Source organism: Mustelus asterias, chromosome 1 (genome assembly GCF_964213995.1).
Source record: "Mustelus asterias chromosome 1, sMusAst1.hap1.1, whole genome shotgun sequence".
Classification (NCBI taxonomy): domain Eukaryota; kingdom Metazoa; phylum Chordata; class Chondrichthyes; order Carcharhiniformes; family Triakidae; genus Mustelus; species Mustelus asterias.
In genome coordinates, this window is record NC_135801.1 from 106,306,835 (window position 1) to 106,330,098 (window position 23,264).

Here is a 23,264-nt window from a genome sequence, read left to right on the forward strand (position 1 = left end):
ACCTTACCCATGTAACTGCCTAAATGCTTTTTAAAAGACAAAATTGTACCCACCTCTACTACTACCTCTGGCTGCTTGTTCCAGACACTCACCACCCACTGTGTGAAAAAATTGCCCCTCTGGACACTTTTGTATCTCTCCCCTTAAACCTATGCCCTCTAGTTTTAAACTCCTCTACCTTTGGGAAAAGATATTGACTTTCTAGCTGATCTATGCCCCCTCATTATTTTATAGACCAATATAAGATCACCCCTCAGCCTCCTACGCTCCAGAGAAAAAAGTCCCAGTCTATCCAGCCTCTCCTTATAACTCAAACAATCAAGTCCCGGTAGCATCCTAATAAATCTCTTCAGCACTCTTTCTAGTTTAATAACATCCTTTCTATAATAGGGTGACCAGAACTGTACACAGTATTCCAAGTGTGGCCTTACCAATGTCTTGTACAACTTCAACAAGACGTCCCAACTCCTATATTCAATGTTCTGACCAATGAAACAAAGCATGCTGAATGCCTTCTTCACCACTCCGTCCACCTGTGACTCCACTTTCAAAGAGTTATGAACCTGTACCCCTAGATCTCTTTGTTCTGTAACTCTCTCCGTCTTATCATTAACTGAGTAAGTCCTGTCCTGGTTCAATCTACCAAAATGCATCACCTCACATTTATCTAAATTAAACTCTATCTGCCATTCATCAGCCCACTGGCCCAATTGATCAATATCCCGTTGCAATTGGAGAGAACCTTCTTCACTGTCCACTATGCCACCAATCTTGGTGTCATCTGCAAATTTACTAACCATGCCTGCTATATTCTCATCCAAATCATTAATATAAATGACAAATAACAGTGGACCCAGCACCGATCCCTGAGACACACTGCTGGTCACAGGTCTCCAGTTTGAAAAACACCCTTCTACAGCCATCCTCTGGCTTCTGTCATCAAGCCAGTTTTGTGTCCATTTAGCTATCTCACTCTGGAACCTGTGAGATTTAACTTTATGCAACAACCTACCAAGTGGTACCTTGTCAAAGGCCTTGCTAAAGTCCATGTAGACAACATAACTGCACTGCCCTCATCTACCTTCTTTGTTACCCCTTCAAAAAACTGGCTTTGAACAGGAATCAAAAGGTTTACGTACTTGCTGCCAGCCTTGGAGCTTCCAGACAACCATCAAAGAGAGAGCGAGGGTGAGAAAGAGAGAGCTACGTCTTGCTTCTTTCAGAACCAGGCAGGAAGTGCTTGTTAAAAAGAATGAAAGAGAAACTGTGTTTTTTCCTGCAAGCTTAGTTCCTCTCATTAAGCACATGACTCTATGTCAATCAACCTAATCAAAATTCTATTCTGAAACCCTCAGAGAAAAAAAAAGTAAACACGAACATAGCAACTCTTTTTAGACCAACGCACCATTAGCTAAAATGAATTATCCTGCAGGCTCAGCATGGAGCTGCATGTTTTGTTTCAGACAAAGTCTACATCAATCAACCTAATCAGAACTCTACCCTGAAACGCAAGGGAAAATAAAACAAGTAAATACGAATGTATTAACCCCGTTTAGACAAACACCCCATTAGCTAAAATGAGTTATTATCCTGCAGTTTCAGCAGGGAGCTGCATGTTTTCTTCAGACAAATTGACTCCTTGCGATAAAACACTGCCCCTTATGAGAAACATGATACAAATATATTTCTTAAAGGCAAAGTATCATCACAAAATGAATGACCTAATCACATTAATCAAAATATATCTGATACCTTGTCACCCAGGTACCTCAATGGCAATATCCCATACAAGCTGGAACATGAGGTGGTATTTCAATTCTAGGATTTAAATAACTGGGAGAGATTAACCTTGACAATGGTGTCCACTCATTATTCATTAGAGCAGGTAACTGAGATTGGGAAACGTAAAACTTGTTAATACATTTAGAGCTAAGTTTGACCCCTGAAAGCTTGTGTTACAGCTATTCAAGCTGCTCCACTAATGAGTATCATACTAGATTACAGAACAACATCTGCAATGTTCTCCTCAAAAACAACTGAACTGGAGGCAATAAATGTTTCAACTTAAAATAATTTCAATTGGTGCCATAGTTACATATATAGACAGACAATATTAACACAGAAACATAGAAAAGAGGAATAGGTCATTCAGCCCTTCAGGTTTTCTCCACCATATGATCATGGCTGATTATCCAACTCAATAGCCTGATCTTGCCTTTCACCATATCCTTTGACCCCCTTTGCCCCAAGAGCTATAACTAACTCCTTCTTGAAAACGTACAATGTTTTGGTCTCAACTGCTTTCTGTGGTAGCAAATTCCACAGGCTCGCCACTCTCTGGTTGAAGAAATTTCTCCTCATCTCAATGCTAAATGGTTTACCCGTATCCTTAGATTATGATACCTGGTTCCAGACACCCCCATCATTGGGAACAGCCTTCCTGCATCTAGCCTGGCTAGTCTTGTTAGAATTGTACAGTTTCTATGAGATCGCCCTCTCATTCTTCAAACTCCAGCAAATATAATTCTAATTGACCTTATATGATTGCAGCAAATCATCCATGCACCTGTCCTCTTGCTATGAAGGCCAACATACCATTTGCCTTCTTTACTATCTATTGCACCTGCATGCTTATCTTCAGCAACCGGTGTATGGAGGAGACCGAGGTCTCGTTGCACATTCCCCTCTCTTAATTTATAGCCATTCAGATAATGCCTTCCTGTTTTTGCTACCATAGTGGATAACCTCACATTTATCCACATTACACTGAATCTGCCATGCATTTGTGCACTCACTCAGCATGTCCAAATTACACTGAAGCATCTCCTCATCCTCCTCACAGCTCACCCAGCTTGTGTCATTATTTTTCTTAAATTCAAATTACTATCAAATTTTGAAGCATTCTTTAACAGTATATTTCCTGAACTAAAAGTTTTTTTAAATTCTAGAGTAGTGAAATTATTCTTAACATACAGTGCAATGAGTGTTAATTTAGTTATTCCATCGTTTTTAAATACACATTCAAGAATGCAAAATGTACTCAAAGCATTTTCAGTAAGATCAGGTCTGGTGTGAATATCTGGGGACATCTTTTGATGCTCCTGTTAAATTGAACAATATGAGGAAGGTGAAATTTTAAGTGTTGATTAATGAGCAATGGAATCAAGCCAATGACTGTCTTTTGGTGGAAGGACAACTCCTAATAAGCAAAAGGTTCAAAGGCTAAGAAATTTGAACTTACATTCCACATGCAGGAGGTGTGAAAGTGTAAAAAATGCAACTAACCAAAGACAAAGCAGGACACCAATTGCAAAGCAAAGGACAATGAGTAACCAGCTGATAGACTCAAGGGGACTTTAAAAAAGAGATCCAGTTGTGACCTGGAATATACTGGCTGGAAGTGTGAAGGAAACAGATTCAGTAGTATCTTTCCAAAGGAAATTGGAGACATATTCGAAAAAGAAAAAAAAATGCATGGCTACTGGCAAATGGGACTCATTGGAAAGCTCTTTCAAAGAGCCATAACAGGCATGATGGGCTGAATGGCCTACTTCTGTATAATAAAGGTAGCATAAATCACATTTTTTGCAGATAACATATTACCTAGGGTTGAGCTTATAACTTGGAAACATATTTTTGCTTTTAAAATTATTGGCCGAAAATAATGAAGAATGAGACTAAATTAAGCCATGTAGCATTTGCAATGCAGAAACAGGCTATTCAGCCTAACAGGTCAATCATCCCACTCTACTTCATCGCAACCTGTTGGCATATCCTTATATCAAGTTCCCTCTCACCTGTTTATGGAGCTTCCCCCTTAAATGACACTTTGCTATTTACCATCCCGTGTGGTACCAAGTCCTTGCCACTCAAACGTTTTTCAAATTCCTTACTGGATGTATTGAGCCACTGCAGAGTGCAAGTTCACAGTTTCCACCCAGCACCTCGCCACAGAAACTTGTCTCACGCTGATTTTATGCACACAATTCGTATGTAATCATCTTCCATTAACCTCATTTTGCTAAAAAGGCATCCTGATTTTATTAGGATATTTTGCTGCAGTTTCAGGCAGGTGTTGTTTACTGTAGTTTGCTGAGGTACTTTTTTTAAACGAACGGTTTGCTTCAATGCACTATTTAAACAAGTTGTGGTAAGACACGCTTTTTGCTGCTCGCCCTGCCCTAAAAACCAACCTCAAATTCTGCCTGACATCGGAGAACCCATGATCCTAGCAGCATTACAATACATAATTAATTCGCTGAGTAACACAATTCTCCGAAACCATTGACTTTTACTCCTGAGTTTTTCCAGCGTTTTGTTTTATGACTTTTACCAGTTGTCCATTTAATTACATCAAAATAAATAACATCATTGCATTAATACAAACAAAGTGATACCACAGACACATGTTTCCCACCTAAATATTTGTTTCGACCTGGAACCTTTCCCAGAACTGTCACTGTATCCGCCAAGACTGATCACTGGTTAATGAATGGGGCAGCCAGGAGAACGTTCCAGAAGCGTCTGTGCACTGTTTCAGCTATCCGGCTGGATGCAATCACCGCGCTGCAGCCACCTGTCACTCACCAGGTGGAGCGTGCCCGCCGGCTCACCTGGGCACGCGCTGCTCGGGCCAGCTTTGACCTGGGGCTGCTGAAGTAACCTGGCGAGTTGGAGCGGAGCCCTCCCACACTGCAGGTAACATCAACGTCTGATACCACATTTTGGTGAAAAAATGTTTGCATTTCTTTTGTCGCTATCAAAAGTAACGGGCAACTTTTCTTTTTTTGCAGAAATACATTCCATTGTTGTATTTGAGGGGCACAGGTAAGCAGAATGGAACTGCACATCTACCTCCTGTCCTATAAACTGATGCTGCTCTCGAATGCACTGTTCATTACAGGTAAAGTTTTGTTATATTTGGTCTTTTGTTTTAATGAGCATGTTTTCAATGAGTCTGGGCAATACCAAATTGTTACAATTAGTAAGATTTATTGCACTGCAGGATGCCATTTAGCCCATTGTGCCCATGCCAGCTGAAAAAGAACCATCCAGTCAAATCCCACCCTCCAACTCTTTGGGGCAACCCGCCATGTGTTTTGAGGTGGCGGTGGTGGCCTGCCACCGGCCGGAGGCAGGATCTTCTGGTCCTGCCATTATCAACGGCGTTTCCTATCGAGCACACCCCTTGCTGCTGGGAAACTTGTGGTGGGGGCATGTCATTGGTGGGGCTGGAAGATCTCATCAGCATGAGCAGACAGAAAATTCTGGTCAAATGCCTGTAGTCTTGTAGAATCTGCAAGAAAGACATGCTGGTTAGGTGTATTGGCCATGCTGAATTCTCCCTCAGTGTACCCGAACAGGCGCCAGAGTGTGGCAACTAGAGGATTTTCACAGTAACTTCATTGCAGTGTTAATGTAAGCCTACTTGTGACACTAATAAATAAACTTTAAAACTTAGATGGAGGGTAGGATTTGACTGGATAGTTCTTGTAGTTTACAGCACTTCTGGTGCCTGCCCAAGTTGTTTTCAAATGTGTTGTGGGTTTCTGCCTTAATTGTCAGTATCCCACCATACTCTGGATGAAGTATTTACTTCCCAACTGTCCACTCATCCTTTCATCAATTACTTAAAGTGTAGGCTCACTGGTTAAAAGCAAATTACTGCGGATGCTGGAATCTGAAACCAAAAGAGAAAATGCTGGAAAATCTTTGTCAAAGCTAAAAGTGAAGAAAGTAACATTAGCAGCCTCTCCCCATGTTTCTGTGGCTATGACTCATCTTTCATTTCCTCACCTGACAGTATAAATATCTCCCACTTTCTATGCCTTTTAGCTTTGACAAAGGGTCATCTAGACTCAAAACGTCAGCTCTTTTCTCTCCTTACAGATGCTGCCAGACCTGCTGAATTTTCCAGCATTTTCTCTTTGGAACAAATTGCTGATTATAGAAACCCCAACACTATAATTTGGAATGAATGACCAATATAGCAAGAAACATTTGCTTACATAAAATATAATGCAAAATTAACTGAATGTATTGTTGGGAAAATGTTGGAATCAATTATTAAGGGGGGGGGGGAGGTGCGCAGGTGGGGGGTAGCTGTTTAGATCTCCCAGAAGACAGTGTGGTGACTGGTAATGGCTAAAAGAAGAAAGAGTGGACAAGGTAAGACCAGGAGAACCAGTTCGCTATCACCCTCAGAGAACACCCCAAGAGCAACAGGGCATTGTGTGGTAAAGTCACTAGAATTTTGGACTGTTGCCATCAGAATAAAAAGAACAAAGAACAAAGAAAATTACAGCACAGGAACAGGACCTTCGGCCCTCCAAGCCTGCACCGACCATGCTGCCCGACTTAACTGAAACCCTCTATTCTTCTGGGGATCATATCCCTCTATTCCCATCCTATTCATGTATTTATCAATACGCCCCTTAAAAGTCACGACCGTATCCACTTCCACTGCCTCCCCTGGCAACGAGTTCCAGGCACCCACAACTCTCTGTGTAAAAAATCTGTCTCGTACATCTCCTTTAAACCTTGCCCCTCACAAAACCTGTGCCCACTAGTAATTGACTCTTCCACCCTGGGAAAAAGCTTCTGACTATCCACTCTGTCCATGCCTCTCATAATCTTGCAGACTTCTATCAGGTTGCCCCTCAACCTCCGTCATTCCAGTGAGAACTAACCAAGTTTCTCCAACCTCTCCTCATAGCTAATGCTCTCCATACCAGGCAACATCCTGGTAAATCTTTTCTGTATCCTCTCCAAAGCCTCCACATCCTTCTGGTAGTGTGGCGACCAGAATTGAACACTATATTCCAAGTGCAGCCTAACTAAGGTTCTATAAAGCTGCAACATGACTTGCCAATTTTTAAACTCAATGCCCCGGCCAATGAAGGCAAACATGCCGCATGCCTTCTTGACTACCTTCTCCACCTGCATTGCCACTTTCCAGTGACCTGTGTACCTGTACATGCTGATCCCTCTGCCTATCAATACTCTTAAGGGTTCTGCCATTTACTGTATATATCCTATCTGTATTAGACCTTCCAAAATGCATTACCTCACATTTGTCCGGATTAAACTCCATCTGCCGTCTCTCCGCCCAAGTCTCCAACTGATCTATATCCTACCGTATCCTCTGATGGTCCTCATCGCTATCCGCAAATCCACCAACCTTTGTGTCATCCGCAAACGTATCAAATCAGTTACATTTTCCTCCAAATCATTTATATATATCACAAACAGCAAAGGTCCCAGCACTGATTCCTGAGGAACGCCACTTGTCACAGCCCTGCATTCAGAAACGCACCCTTCCACTGCTACCCTCTGTCTTTGACCGAGCCAGTTCTGTATCCACCTTGCCAGCTCACCTCTGATCCCATGCGACTTCACCTTCTGCACCAGTCTGCCATGAGGGACCTTGTCAAAGGCCTTACTGAAGTCCATGTAGACAACATCCACTGCCCTACCCTCATCAATCATCTTCGTCACTTTCTCGAAAAACTCGATCAAGTTCGTGAGACATGGCCTCCCCTTCACAAAACCATGTTGCCTCTCACTAATATGTCCACTTATTTCCAAGTGGGAATAAATCCTGTTTCGCAGAATCCTCTCCAATAATTTCCCTACCACTGATCCTCCTCATCCGAGCAGATCCTGTGTACATGGAGGGCTTGTCCTCACTGAACCGCAAGCCCACGGATAACCTCACGATGCTCCACTTCTCCAGCTTCCACCCTAAACATGTTAAAGAAGCCATCCCCTACGGACAAGCCCTCCATATACACAGGATCTGCTCGGATGAGGAGGATCGCAACAGGCACCTCCAGACGCTGAAAGATGCCCTCATAAGAACAGGATATGGCGCTCGACTCATCGATCGACAGTTCTGACGCGCCACAGCGAAAAACCGCACCGACCTCCTCAGAAGACAAACAGGGGACACGGTGGACAGAGCACCCTTCGTCGTCCAGTACTTCCCCGGAGCGGAGAAGCTACGGCATCTCCTCCGGAGCCTTCAACATGTCATTGATGAAGATGAACATCTCGCCAAGGCCATCCCCACACCCCCACTTCTTGCCTTCAAACAACCGCACAAACTCAAACAGACCATTGTCCGCAGCAAACTACCCAGGCTTCAGGAGAACAGTGACCACGACACCGCACAACCCTGCCACAGCAACCTCTGCAAGACGTGCCGGATCATCGACACGGATGCCATCATCTCACGTGAGAACACCATCTACCAGGTACACGGTACATACTCTTGCAACTCGGCCAACGTTGTCTGCCTGATACGCTGCAGGAAAGGATGTCCCGAGGCATGGTACATTGGGGAAACCATGCAGATGCTACGACAACGGATGAATGAACACCGCTCGACAATCACCAGGCAAGACTGTTCTCTTCCTGTGGGGGAGCACTTCAGCGGTCACGGGCATTCGGCCTCTGATCTTCGGGTAAGCGTTCTCCAAGGCGGCCTTCACGACACACGACAGCGCAGAGTCGCTGAGCAGAAACTGGCAGCCAAGTTCCGCACACATGAGGACAGCCTAAACCGGGATGTTGGGTTCATGTCACACTATCGGTAACCCCCACAGCTTGCCTGGACCTGCAGAATCTCACTGGCTGTCCTGTCTGGAGACAATGCACATTTCTTTAACCTGTGCCTAATACTCTCTCCACTCACATTGTCTGTATCTTTAAGACTTGATTAGCAGTAAAGATTCGCATTCTAATCAGTATTCTGTAACTTGATTTTGTGTCTCTGTATGCCCTGTTTGAGAGCAGATATCCACTCCATCTGACGAAGGAGCAGCGCTCCGAAAGCTAATGGCATTTGCTACCAAATAAACCTGTTGGACTTTAACCTGGTGTTGTTAAAACTCTTACTGTGTGACCTCCCCTGTAGCCAGTGAGGATACAAAGATTTCTCTCGTAGGAAAGGTTAACTCTCAGTATAGGTTAATTCTAGATCTTTTTGGAGCTGTTTTAAAGTACTGTTAGCTGTGAAACTATTCTTGTGTTCAACTGTAATTTCTCTTTTAATAAGCAATTGCTTTAATTTAATTTAAAATCATCACACTTGGTCAGAGAAGCAATTTCCTAATTTCAGAAAACCTCATTATATCTCAGTTCCAAAATCATTTTGCAATTTGGGGCGGCACGGTAGCACAGTGGTTAGCACTGCTGCTTCACAGCTCCAGGGACCTGGGTTCGATTCCCGGCTTGGGTCACTGTCTGTGTGGAGCTTGCACATTCTCCTCGTGTCTGCGTGGGTTTCCTCCGGGTGCTCCGGTTTCCTCCCACAGTCCAAAGATGTGTGGGTTAGGTTGATTGGCCAGGTTAAAAATTGCCCCTTAGTGTCCTGAGGTGCGTAGGTTAGAGGGATTAGCGGGTAAAATATGTGGGGGTAGGGCCTGGGTGGGATTGTGGTCGGTGCAGACTCGATGGGCCGAATGGCCTCCTTCTGCACTGTGGGGTTTCTATGATTTCTATGATTTTGGCAGCAGTTTCAAGTTTCCCTTTGAGATTTGGGCAGCTCGACATCTACCATCAGCTGTGCTTCAACACTATCCAATCTTTCCTCATAGCTAAAATTCTCCATTCCTGGAAACAACCTTATAAATCTCTTCTGTACATTCTCTAGTATGATCACATTCTCCCTGTAACGTGGTGACCAGAACTATACACAGTATTTTAGTTGCTGTCTAACTAGCATCTCATACGGTTCTAGCTTAATCTCCCTCTGCTTTAAAGCCTAAACCTCTGCCATACAGAAAAGTTACCCATATCCCTCCTTGACCACCTTATCTACCTGCTCTGATACCTTCAGGAAACTGTAGGCATACAATCCAAGGTCCCATTTTTCTGATGAAAGATCATAGATATGAAATGTTAACTCTGATTCTCTGACTGCCAATACGACCAGCTCTGCTGAGTATTTCCAGTATTTTTCTGCTTTTAATTCAGATTTCTAACATTTGCAGTATTTTGCCTTTTTTCCTCTACAATTTTCAGAATCCGACCATTTATTGGTATTCCATTTTCTTGTTTGCAGTCCCTAAGTGCATTACCTCACATTTCTCCAGACTGTTCTTTGCAAATGTCCTTTCAGAGCAGCTGGCTGAAGTTATTCTGTTTCATGGCATTGGCCTTGGAAACTGTACAATAAATTATAGATTAGTCTGGATTTAGTAACAGTACTGAGGCAGTGCTGTCATTGTTCACTATCATCACTCTTCCAAAACTCAGAGGTTTCTTGAATTTACACATACCCAGTTAAATGCTAAAATCCAGGAGTTGCTATTGGTAATTCTACGCTTCTCCATAGGATGAAGACTTCAAACTGTCATCAATTAAAAATTACTGAATTGATAAGAGCCCACCCACCCCCTTAGATTGCATTATCGTTATTTAAAAAGCCCTGAAAAAATACATCTTGTTGGTAAGATACAATTGGGTTTTTAACAGCCACTGAACCACCAGGAAAATTAATTTTATGTTTGGTAAATGTCAATTTTTTCCATGATGATTCCAATTGCTTCATTCATTTTTTAATGTGTTACGATATTTCGGCTTTTAATGTGTATGTTCAAAACTAGTTATTTTGCTAAAATTAAATTAAAATGAAGATAATCAGTGCATTTTACTTCTTTGTTTGCTGTTCTGTGGAAGACTTCATTGTGATTGGCTCCTTACTCTACTTGATGACATTACTGTTGCTGAACACCTGGGCAACTCCTTAACTTGGCACCAAATTCAAAATTAATGCCAGGAAAGATGAAATCGACACCACAGAGCTCGTTAGATACTTGTGGAAAACATTTTCCTCAGACCTAATTGCTGCCCTGTGTCCTATTGTCATTTTTCCAGTGGTTCCAGCAGAGATGGCACTTACTCTGATTTAAGTGTTCAGTAATTCACCACTATGATTTTCAATAAAGTCACTTTATCTCTTCACGTCACCTGATATTCTCCAAATTAGGCCTGGAATTGGACAATTGATCATGCTTAGAGCAGATTAAACATAGGCAGAGAACTTCTTTTACCTGTTCTAATTTCCTAATTCATGTTCCACGCCGGTGGGATCCAAGTTGCTGAATGGATAATAGGTTGTGCTTTTGGATTAACAGCTGTGGAGCAAGCTATCACTTTGGAATTGGAATTTGGCTGCACAATTAGTGTTGACTACTTAATGGTTGAACTCCATTGTGATAGTACTTATATAATACAGCAACTGTTGCCTCAGCGATTCAACAAAATTATTAATTCCAGCAAGCTGATTTTAGTCACTGATTAAAAAATCTTGGTCCACCAGAACATAGTGTTGTTAATATAAAACTTGCAAAACAGCAATTACTTACATTTTGTCAACTATTTGAGAGATTGTATCATTTCAGTCCTCTAGTGGTACACGTTTGTGGTTAGTTTTATTGCAATGTCAGAGTTTGAGCTATCAAAATAAGGATTTCTGCACAATGTACCTCGGAGTAATTGGGCAATAAAATTACAATTTGTTTGAAGACGTGTCTCTTGAGTTCCTTTTTTAAAATTCTACTCTCTAAATACATAGGTTAAGCTAAATAATTTTTATAGAGCCTGAAACATTATTTTGCAATTCTTAGGGAGATCCTTGTTCTACTTTACATCAGTTTCCAGAATAAATTACACTTAAAATACAGTCTAGTAAAAAAGGCAATAAATAGGGTGGCACTGCTGCCTCACAGCGCCAAGGATCAAGGTTCAGTTCTGGCCTCGGGTCTCTGTGTGGAATTTCCACGTTCTCCCTGTGTCTGCGTGGGTTTCCTCTGGATGCTCCGGTTTTCTCCCACACTCCAAAGGTGTGCAGGTTAGGTAAATTGGTCATGTTAAATTGTCCCTCAGTGTCAGGGAGACTACAGGGTCAAATACATGGGGTTATGAGGATAGGGTGGGGTTGTTGTCAATGCAGTCTCGATGGGTCGAATGGCGTCCTTCTGCACTATAGGGATTCTATGTATAAATAAAATTAGAATATAATTTGGTTATTATTTTTCACTATATTGTACAATGCATTGAAATAAGAATTTGCTTCTTGTTTGAATAGGCACAGAGTCAGCAGATGGAAGATATGCTCAAATGTTATTTAAGAATTTATTTGAAGATTATACAGATGCACTCAGGCCTGTAGAAGATACAGATCTAGCCTTGAATGTCACTCTGAAGATTACTCTTTCCCAAATTAAAGATATGGTAAGATTTGCTTAATAGCTTCTTTCCCTCAACAACTCTTTTTTTTCTTCTTCTTCAAGGTGTTAATGCATTTTTTTTGATCCAGCTCCCCCTTTTATCATCTCACCCAGGGCACCGTTCTTCACCTCTGAACCTTGATAGTTTGTGTTAACAGGCTATGCAATTGCTAAGAGCACCACACCCAATTCTGCCCTCATCTGATATTTGCACATATACGCTTTTCTGGGTAGGAATCAGAAACAGGATTTTTGATTCCCTGAACTAGTAATGTTGAGAACAGTTCACACAGCACAGGTCAGAGATTGAACCTGGATTTTCCCACTTTGTGTGGCTTAGTTGCTCACTGGAAAAGTTTGCTGAGCCATCAAGGGGAAGCTACTTGAAAATATTTATCTACTTTTCTATTTATCACTTATCTGGATAAATATGCAATATATAGATTGTTCTTAGAACTTGATTCATATTGAGCTTGAGAAGCTAAATTCTGATCTGATAATTATTTTAAAAAGGCAACAAAGACAAAAAATTGAGTCATATTATTGTTGAATGCTTAAAGTATCAATACTATATTACGTGTTGAATATTTATATAATGTCGCTGGCACCAGCAGTGGGCCATTCAGTCATAGAATCCCTACAGTGCATAAGGAGACCATTCAGCCCTTCAAGTCTGCAGTGACTCTTGAAGAGCATCTGACCCAGGCCCATCCCCCTGCTCTATCCCTGTAACCCCACACATTTACCATGGATAATCCACCTACACATTTTTAGACACTAAGGGGCAATTTCACATGGCCAATCCACATCTTTGGACTATGGGAGGAAATCAGAACACTCAGGGGAAACCCACGCAGACGTATAGAGAACATGCAAACTCTACACGGTCTCCCAAGGCTGGAATCAAACCTGGATCCCTAGGGTTGTGAGGCAGCAGTGCTAACCACTGTGACACTGTAGAACCCCTTGAGTCTGTTCTATCATTCAATCTGATCATAGCTGAGCTGTTCCTCAACTCCTGATTCATAACCTTCATTAGTCAATCCTATCGATTGTGATTCACTCTCATCTCTGATCCATAATGTTGTGGGTTCAAGTTCTGCTCCAGGACTTGAGACATATAAATCAGAGCTGACACACCAATGCAGTACTGAGGAAATACTGTACCATTGTGACTATTACATTGCTGTTTGTGGGAGTTTGCTGTATGCAAGTTGACTACAACAATAACTCCACTTCAAAAAGTACTTCATTAGTTCTAAAGCACTTTGAGATGTTGGATGGTTGTGAAAAGCACAATATAAATGTAATTTTAAAAAAAACAACAATCTATCAATTTTTCAATCCTGGAAATTATAAGTATCCCAGCATCCACAGCTTTTCCAGGAAGTGAGTTCCAGATTTCCATTGCACTTTGTATGGGAAAGTACTTTTCCAATTTCACCGCTATATATCACAGCTTTTATTTTAAGATTATGCCCCGTTGTTCTGGATTTCACATTAGTTTCTGCCAATCCTAATAATATTACTTGCTGAAGTATGGTGCCAAAATCTGAACACAGCACTCCAGTTGGGGATCTGGCCAAGACCCTGTACAATTGAAACATAATGTCCTCATTGTTGAATTCCAACCCCCTTGGCACATTGCAAACAATCAGTTTCAGATGTGTGTCTTCATATGACACACATTGGCTGATGACTGAAAACACCAATCCTTGAGATGCAGGCACTGTCTCAAGTGCTGCAACAAGCCCTCGTGGGAGGGATCAACCATTCAGGACTGAGAGATGAACTTCTTCACTCAGAGAGTCGTAAACCTGTGGAATTCTCTACTGCAGAAAGTTGTTGGGGCCAGGTCGTTAGATATGTTCAAGTGGGAGCTGGATGTGGCCCTTGCGGCTAAAGGGATCAAGGGGTATGGAGAGAAAGTGGGAGTGGGATACTGAAAATGTATGATCAACCATGATCATATTGAATGGTGGTGCAGGCTCGAAGGGTCAAATGTCCTACTTCTGCACCTGTTATCTATGTTTCTATGAAACGTCCAAGTATCATTGTGGATTATTTTTTAACATAGTCACCTGTTGTCAAGCTGCTGTAACCACTGGTCATCTTGGTTCTTGTCAACCCACAAGTGGTGACACCATTTTCATAGAATCCCTACAGTGCAGAAGGAGGTCATTCGGCCCATCAAGTCTGCACTGACAACAATCCCACCAGGCTCTATCTCCACGTATTTACCTTACTAATCCCCCTTTGGACACTAATGGGCTATTTTAGCATTGTCAATCCACCTAGCTTGCACATCTTTGGAATGTGGGAGGAAGCCAGAGGATCCGGAGGAAAACCACGCAGACATGGGAAGAATGTGCAAACTGCACACAGTCAGTCACCCAAGGGCACAATTGAACCCGGGTCTCTGGCGCTGTGAGGCAGCAGTGCCAACCACTGTTCCACCATGCCACCCCTCTGTCCTTTGTCATCTCGTGACGCCCAAGTATGATGATTGATGTTTAGGGTCCATGTCAGGCTGCTACTATACAGTAACAACACAAGTGGTATCCACTAACAGCATGTGCTGTCAAGCCAAAACGACTTCTGCCTACCATACAAATGAGTAATGTGATATGTGAATTTCTGTGCCAGTGTGATGCCAGGTATGTAAGCCCAACATCCCAAAGACTGGTGGATTGTAGCAAATAGCATGCCCCTTTGGCTGTTCACACTGGGCAAAGTACTGACTGTACTCAAATAGCTCATACTTGCAAAACTCAGAACATAAGGTGGGATCTCCAGCCCCTCCATTTGCGGGAATGAAGCGGGAGCTTAACATCTGGGAAAACTCAGAAAATTGTGAATCTCGCCAATGAAATTGCGATTTTCAATTTTTGCCACCCCTCGCCGGTGATGTAATCAGGTTCACATCAATAATAGATGTTTAAATACAGTGCGGCCCCGTTATAACGCGATGGTTGGGGGTCCATAAAATGTTATCGCGAAAAAAGCGGGGTCGCGCTAAATTTGCCAATTCTTTGCGGAAAAAAAAGGGTCCAATGATTCATCGCGTTATATCCGAATTCGCGCTAAATCGGGGTGCGTTAAATCAGGGTTCCACTGTACATTTTTATATTATTAACCATCTACCTTGCCAGATATTGACCCCTCACCATAACTTCAGTCGAGATTTATAACGGGTTCACCCAGACGTGTACCTGTTCATGGGGATTCCCCCAGGAGCATAAATGTGAGTATAACCCCTGGGAGCGAGGGACATGGCCAGGCAGTGGCCTGGCAATTCCCCCTGGCACTGCTCCCTGGCACAGAGGCGGGCCCTAGTGGGAGCCTCATGGGGAAATGAGGGGGATTTATTTATTTGTGGTGGTGGGCGAGGGAGTGGATGTGACAGCTGGGATGCCAGCGATGGCTGCTTGAGTGGCGGTTTGGGGAAAGGGACCAGATGCTGGTGATATTCAGGGGTGCGGGCGCGTGGCGAGCTCTGACTGAGGGTGGGGGAGGCTCTGATCGTGGGAGCGGTAGACAGATGCTGGCTCTGATCATTTTTGGGAGGGGGGAGTGTGGTGAATGCCGGCCCTTATCATGGGAAGGGTAGGAACCCCTGGGACTTCTGTGGTAGGGGTGGGGGGTGGGGGGGGGGGGGGGGGGGAGGTTAGGTTTTGGGAGCCCCCTTTATTTTTTTAAATATAAAGTGTCCTAAGATCTGGAGAGAAAACCGACCTGTTTCTCTGCGGAGAAACACTTCATTTTACTCGCCAGAACGGACACGTTGCCAAATTCTGGTAAGATCACTCCCATAGTGTCCAACATTAGATGTGAATCTGAGATTGCGCAAAGATTATCAGTCAGACTCACAGTTTGGCACACTTGCGCACATGATAAGCTACACATCCACACACATGGCTCTCTCCTCTGCAAACAAAAAGGACATGTCCACGCATGTGCTTTTTTTAACTGATAGCTTGGAGGACAGCTATTCCCTGGTTCATTCCCCACGGCAATGCCATTACCAATAAAACCTGCCTGGTTTGAACTTAATCAAAACCTTGGTGGTTAATTGTTCTCGGGTGCATTCTCCATGGCAACACCTCTACCAATGGGAGTCAATTTTCCAACTAATCAACACACTCTTCTCATGCAGTATAAATTGTTCTCTTTGAGAATTGGTATTCTTATGAAACTGTCCTGACGGGTGCAAGATGAAAAACTTTGACAGTATTATCAAGAAGTTGTTTGTAATTTGAGGGAGGATATGAAATAAAATTGTAATAGTATTTGAATTATATTTATTTGAGGTAATTTTCTTTTTCACATTTGTAGGATGAAAGGAACCAAGTTTTGACTGCTTACCTTTGGATTCGACTAATCTGGTTTGATGCTTTTCTTAAGTGGGACCGAGACAAATATGATGGACTTGACGTCATCCGAATACCCAGCAGCTCTGTGTGGAGACCTGATATTGTTCTATACAATAAGTAAGTTGGAATGCCATTGCTTTGTTGACAGTTCCAAAGAGCTTCAGTGTCTTTGGCGCTTTGAGGTGTTCTTTGAAAAGTGCTATATAAGAGTTTTTTTTTACAGTTGCATAAACTTTAGCATTGAATTAAATAAGCATCATTGTCAGTAAAATTTAATATAAACTCTTAATTTACTAATATAGAATAATTTTGTCCCTAATTGGTTTCACAGGAATCTGTTGTTTAAGGCATTCCACTGGATTCTGGACTACCTTTGCTAATTTGATTTGTCCAGTCAATATGAAGATTATTGTCCCCACAAGTGTTAAATTGGCTTGTTAGAAGTTAGAATTACTTCTTGCTTAATGTCCAGTCCAAGAAAATCATGTACCCATTTTGGGAATTCCATTCGCTTTGCTCCATTTATTTCCTCTCTGTCAATGAACAAGTAATTTAAACTTTTGATTTGATTTATTATTGTCACATGTATTGGTATACAGTGAAAAGTGTTGTTTCTTGCGTGCTATTAAAAAAAACAGACAAAGCATACCGTTTGTAGAGTACATGGGGGAAGGAAAGGAGAAGGCGCATAATATGTTACAGTCATAGCTAGAGTGTAAACTTAATATAAGAAACAAATCTAGAGCATCGAAATGTTGTTCTAAATCTAGAACAACCTTCCCCTGTATAAATATTGTCACCTCTTTTTTTTTCTATTTTGTGTCGCCTTTTCTATTTTGTGTCTTCCACAGATATTACAATATGAGCCAGTGAATACCCATGCTTCTATTAAATCTAGACATTTTGACATAGTTGCTCCTGCTTAATTCCCAAACTGAACATTGTAATATGAATGCTTTGTTTTTTGTTTGTCCCTAAACGATGTTCCATCCCTCTTCACTTCTTTTTCTGCAGGCCAATAATGTTTCTGTATCTCAGTCTGAATTTGAATATCATTGCCCTGTGCCTCCAGAACTAATGCTTAAAAATATGCATTAGGACCCTAGTATATGCTAATATGGAGCCTTAAGGCTGTTTTACCATCCCTTGGGGAAATTGGGTTGCTCTGAGTAGAGCAGGTGCCATGCCTGCAGGTATGGATCTGGGCTAATGAGTGGCTTCCACCAAAAAAAGTAAGTTCGCCTACAAGATTCACATGAGCCTGGAGGAGCAGAAGTATTTCTCCCAGCTACACTGCACTCCAGCCAGCTATGATTAGCTGCTTCTGTTGTCATAACTTTACCCACTCCCCCAACCCTGGCACATACCATTTCTGGCAAAGCTAGTGGCACAGCATTTGTTTTCCAAACTGTGAAAGTTGCCCGTGGAGACATTGCAGTTTGCAGATTGATGAAATTATTTTGAAATAAGGCCTGAGGCAGTGTCAGTTCTGAGCCCAAAATGTGTCCCAAGACAAACTTTTGCCAGTATAAGTCTGAACAGAAGAATGAGCAAAATAACAATCATGTTTTTATTTTCTCCGTGAATTTAACTGTAGTGGATAGGGTGCGGAAATTTGGAGGATTTTCACGGGCTTAAAGCCTTCCTTTCCCAAGCGGAATATGTGTGGAGGCCAGACAGCTTTTTATCTTCACTATCTGGGAGTAAATTGGCAGAGCAGATTACCCTCCCATCATAGAACCTGCCTGACATTTGCTGGTTCAGCTGAACTGCTCAGCCAGATTGTCACCCAGTGCTGGAGGTGAATATCCACGCTGTTTGTTCAAAAGAAGCAAAATTAAAACTTCATCTAAAAGTTGGCTTTACAGTGGGAGAACGGGATAGAGTAGCTTAACAATGACCCCATGGACCAGATTTCAGCAGAAGGCTTTACTCGAGAAACAGTTAGCACTGCAAGGAAGAAATGCCTTGGGAGAGGATGAGGGAGGGCAGAAAATCGAAGTAGTTGAAGTTACTTTTTAGGTCCCTGTTATCATTTGTACTGATGACATGACTGAATATTTTCTTAAGACATTTTGTAATTGACTTCCATGAATGCTTTGGAACTTGTCATTTTAGAGCTGATGATGAGTCTGCGGAATCCATGGAGACTAACGTGGTATTAAGATATGATGGGCAGATTATGTGGGATTCTCCAGCAATTACTAAGAGCTCTTGTGTAGTGGATGTGGCCTACTTCCCATTTGATGATCAGAGATGTAACCTTACATTCGGTTCTTGGACCTACAACGGAAACCAGGTCGACATCACTAATGGGCTTAACAGTGGAGACCTGACTGATTTTGTGGAGAATGTAGAATGGGAAGTACATGGAATGCCAGCAACGAAGAATATAATAACATATGGATGTTGTTCGGATCCTTATCCAGATATCACCTACACATTAATCCTCAAAAGAAGGTCTTCCTTTTACATTTTTAACTTGTTGATTCCATGTGTAATGATCTCATTCCTAGCACCATTAGGATTTTATCTACCAGCTGATTCTGGAGAGAAGGTATCTCTTGGTGTGACTGTGCTCCTAGCACTGACTGTGTTTCAGCTGATGGTTGCAGAAAGCATGCCTCCATCTGAAAGTGTTCCATTGATTGGTAAGTGAGCATTAGTAAAGTTGTCAATGAAAGGTCATGGTCAAAATTATGGACGGGAATGTAATTATTCTTAGTTCTACAATTTGGAAAGTTTCTATAATGTATGTTGTGACAAAATATATTGCCCCATCCAGACTGTTACTAGTTTTGATACAAAATCTTGCATATATCATTGATTTGCTTCTCGGAAGGCCTTGTCCATTATTGTTTAGCATAAACAACCCATAACTTGTTTACATTTGCACCACTTGAACAATGCTCATTGGGGGTTATATCTTTGGGGTTTCTTTCACTGTGCTGCTGTACTTTTGATAGAGATACTATTTATGTGCTTAAGCTAACTTTCTGCCAAACACCTAGCAGGGTTGCAGTAGTGGAATGGGCATTGGCCTTTTAATAAGTGTGTGCTGATGGAATTAACACACTCCAGGACCTTCCCCAACTTGGGCATGTCGCTTATTAATTCTATCAACTGATCATTGGATTAAGGAATCTCACGATTACTGTAATGATCGGGTCCCTTGTGAGGTAAACTTTTGTTTCATTGGTTCCGGCCTGTTTCAATCTGGAGGTTCAGGTGCATGGAGAGTGTCTCCAGCCACCATGCTGGGGTCCATCATTGGGCTTTCTATCCCCTGGACTCATTCGGCATTAAGTTCCCTGATTGCCTCAATTCCTAAATTCGGGCCTCACTGCGGATGGCTTACTTTATTGTGTGACTCATTTCACAACACCCTGAAGACTGTTTTCACATCATTCATTTCCTTTTCTGCTCTCTCCACCCTCTCTACCTTAAATTTATTCTCCACTTGCACCTGCATTTTATCAACTGACATTGATAGCACAATTCTGCACACTCCTGTTTATCCCTGTTATTTTCTAACTTGTGTTCCTCCATGACATTACTTATTTACTACCGCTCCTCTGTCACTTGCCTTCCTCTGGAGTTCCACCTTCTCTAACTCCAGTTGTCTGATTTTTTTTTTCCCTCTCATTTGCCAAAAGCCAGATGGCTTTCATTAATGGTGCCTTGGCGAGAGAACTCTCTGTCCTTTGCTAGCCTTTTCCATCTCCAGTTATCCCCTTAACCAAAGTTTTAAAAGTTTATTTATTAGTGTCACAAGTAGGCTTACATTAACACTGCAATGAAAGTTACTGTGAAAATCCCCCAGTTGCCACACTCTGGTGCCTGTTCGGGTACACTGAGGGAGAATTTAGCATGGCCAATACACCTAACCCAGCGCGGGAGTCTGCTAGGGTGGTTAGTGGGGGGGTCCGCGAAGGATGGTCGAGGAGAATGGTGACTTCACAAGGGCAGAGAGGGCTTCGGAGGTCCCCCTGCAGAATAGAAATCCGCTTCGGACTTTTATTCTGCAAGTCGCTAAAAGCACGGATCTGGAACGGGCCAGAGGACGGTAAAGTGGGATTTGGCGGTAGGGTTGGGCGCGCGGTTCATAAAGTCGATTTTAATGCATGCTAATGCATTTAAATCGTCGGTAAAGCCGCGATCTGCTCGGAATCGGGTGCAGATCGCGGTATAGACCCGATGCCCAACTTTACCGCGATTTCAAAAACGGGCACGATGTTTTGGTAAAATCGGGCCCTTCGAGTCTGGATTATCCTTAGACATGAAACATTGGCTCTATTCTCTCTCCACAGAAGCTATCAGACCTGCTGAGTTTCTCCAGCATTTTCTGTTTTTTCAAATCTGTAATTCTATGTTTGAGTTTGAGTCTTGTCACTGATGGCGGGTGGCAGGAAGAATCAGAAAACTAGATCTTGACAATGAGATGCTCATTTTCCGAGTCTCACGATATTTTGTGCCTATGTTACCGTTTGAGATCACATTGCCATTTGTGCTCATGGCGAACATGGCATAAAATCATAGCAATTCAATTCCAACATATCAGATAATGCTCTGAACTCCCAGCCAGACAGTTAATCCTTTCCATACACCTTTTACTAAAGCTGTCAGTCTCTTCTCATGCTCAGTCTTTGCTTCTCTTCATTTTTCACTTTCTATGTTCAGTCTGGTTCTTGCTTGTATTTTCAATTTGCCATCTACCACATGCCCCTTTGACCCACCAACTTAATAAATTTGCTTAAGACAGACAAACTGTCCGAGAAGAAATATTTCAAACCAAATGAAAAGTGGCTGGTGCCATGTCTTTGAATCCATGTCTTTGACTGGCAACAACAATATAACTCCTGTATAAAGGATCAGGGTCTGTACTAATAGAACTAAAAGAAATGGGTGTACCATCTGTTTTGGGAGACATTTGAATAATTAATTTTATTAATATTAATTTTATTGTAGTGTTTTTACTCATCAACAGATTTGAGTATTGAGTAGAATGCACAAAATAATATATTATACATGTTGCCTATGGCGGTAACAGCTTTGATTAATCAAATGGCCTTTTTAAAAATTCTGGTCCTAAAATAAATTGTGCATTTTGAGTTTTGTGGTGAAATCTTTAAACTATTCCAATATTTGTTTCTGTTTATTCTTCAGGTAAATACTACATAGCAACAATGACAATGATCACAGCCTCCACAGCACTGACAATTTTCATCATGAATATTCACCACTGTGGGCCAGAAGCCAAACCAGTTCCAAAGTGGGCAAAAGTAATCATATTGCAGTACATGTCAAAAATCTTTTTTGTGTATGATATTGGTGAGACCTGCACAACGGTGCAAAAGAAAGATAAAAAAAATAACCACAGACTGCAGATAGATAACTCCAAAACCAATGGAAAATTCAGAAAAGAACAAGAGTTAACAATAAAGGCTCAGCTGTCTAAAAATTACCAATGTACCAACACAATTCTGAAGGAAGAAGCTAACCTGTCTGTGATACCAGTGCAGCAGTGTCCAGTATGCAACCAGAAAGTACCCAACCGACATTTTGATGGAAGCATAGCGGGCAGTTGTGTCAGTGAAGAGGATCTTGGCATGTCCTCCTGTTTCTGTTATTTGCATCGGGGCAGGGTGGCAAAAAATATAGAATTTATAGCCAATTGTTACAGAGAGCAAAAAGCAACCAGTGCTAAATCTGCTGAGTGGAAGAAGGTAGCTAAAGTAATGGATCGTTTCTTTATGTGGATTTTCTTTGTCATGGTGTTTTTCATGAGTATTTTAATTGTAGGAAAGGCAACGTAACTTCTCTTTCATGTCTTATTGAGTATGCAAGTAAACATATATAATTACTATAGTACAACAGTTTTATACTTTGGTGCTAGTGAAGTTTGGAAGTGGATAAACATAAAATGGTTATATAATCCATCAGCTCTGTACATTTAATTTCTTACATCCAAAGGTTTTATTGTCCTTCAGAAGTTAAATCTGGTTCCTGTAATGCAGGACAATATTCCTTAACTGATTATTATATACCAGGAGCAGTTTCCTCTTTGTGGAGTCTCACGACATGCAACTTTAGAAAACATTTGCTGAACTAAAAGTATTGAACCGGTCTATTGCTATTGTGGACCTAATATTGCTACTTAACTACTCCTATAAATAACGTTTGGATTGCTGCTGGGTCTATGGAGCTAAGTGAAATAATAGTTGATCGGGTACTGAAATAGAGTTACATTTCCAACCATTCATCTACACTAAGAGCACAAAAGGTGTCAAACTAACATGGCACCTTTTGGGTTTTTGGAATGTTGGATTAATTTTAGTTAAGGGTTGGAATCTTATGAGAATTTGGCAATGTGTTAGTTCTAGTGAGAAAACTGATGTGGACCTCTCCAGCTCCACTGCCTGTTTTCTCTCTGGATCATGTCCCTTTCACTGCAAAAAAAAGTGGGCATGGTTTGCACTGTTATTCTGGTGGGATCGGGAATCTGGCTCCATTGGGATCAGGTGCCCTTTTTACCTGGCAGTGCTAACTTGTGCTGGGACAGTGCCAGGGGCCATTACCTGGCCATGCCCCTTTTTTCTGGGGGCTGTATTGACCTTCACGCCCCTGGAGGGATCCCCACAACAGATTCACATCT

General features: G+C 42.0%; 2 protein-coding genes across 2 annotated transcripts in view; both read left to right on the forward strand.

The window, feature by feature from the left end:
- Positions 1-23,264, forward strand: part of n4bp2 (NEDD4 binding protein 2) — a 384,372-nt gene that overhangs the window by 224,591 nt on the left and 136,517 nt on the right. The gene's annotated exons all lie outside the window — the stretch shown is intronic.
- Positions 4,794-22,478, forward strand: chrna9a (cholinergic receptor, nicotinic, alpha 9a). The gene is made up of 5 exons (XM_078219154.1): positions 4,794-4,903; positions 12,095-12,240; positions 16,572-16,726; positions 18,728-19,260; positions 21,776-22,478. Exons 1-5 carry the CDS (start codon positions 4,837-4,839, stop codon positions 22,423-22,425), a joined length of 1,551 nt encoding a protein of 516 aa, XP_078075280.1. The 5' UTR covers positions 4,794-4,836; the 3' UTR covers positions 22,426-22,478.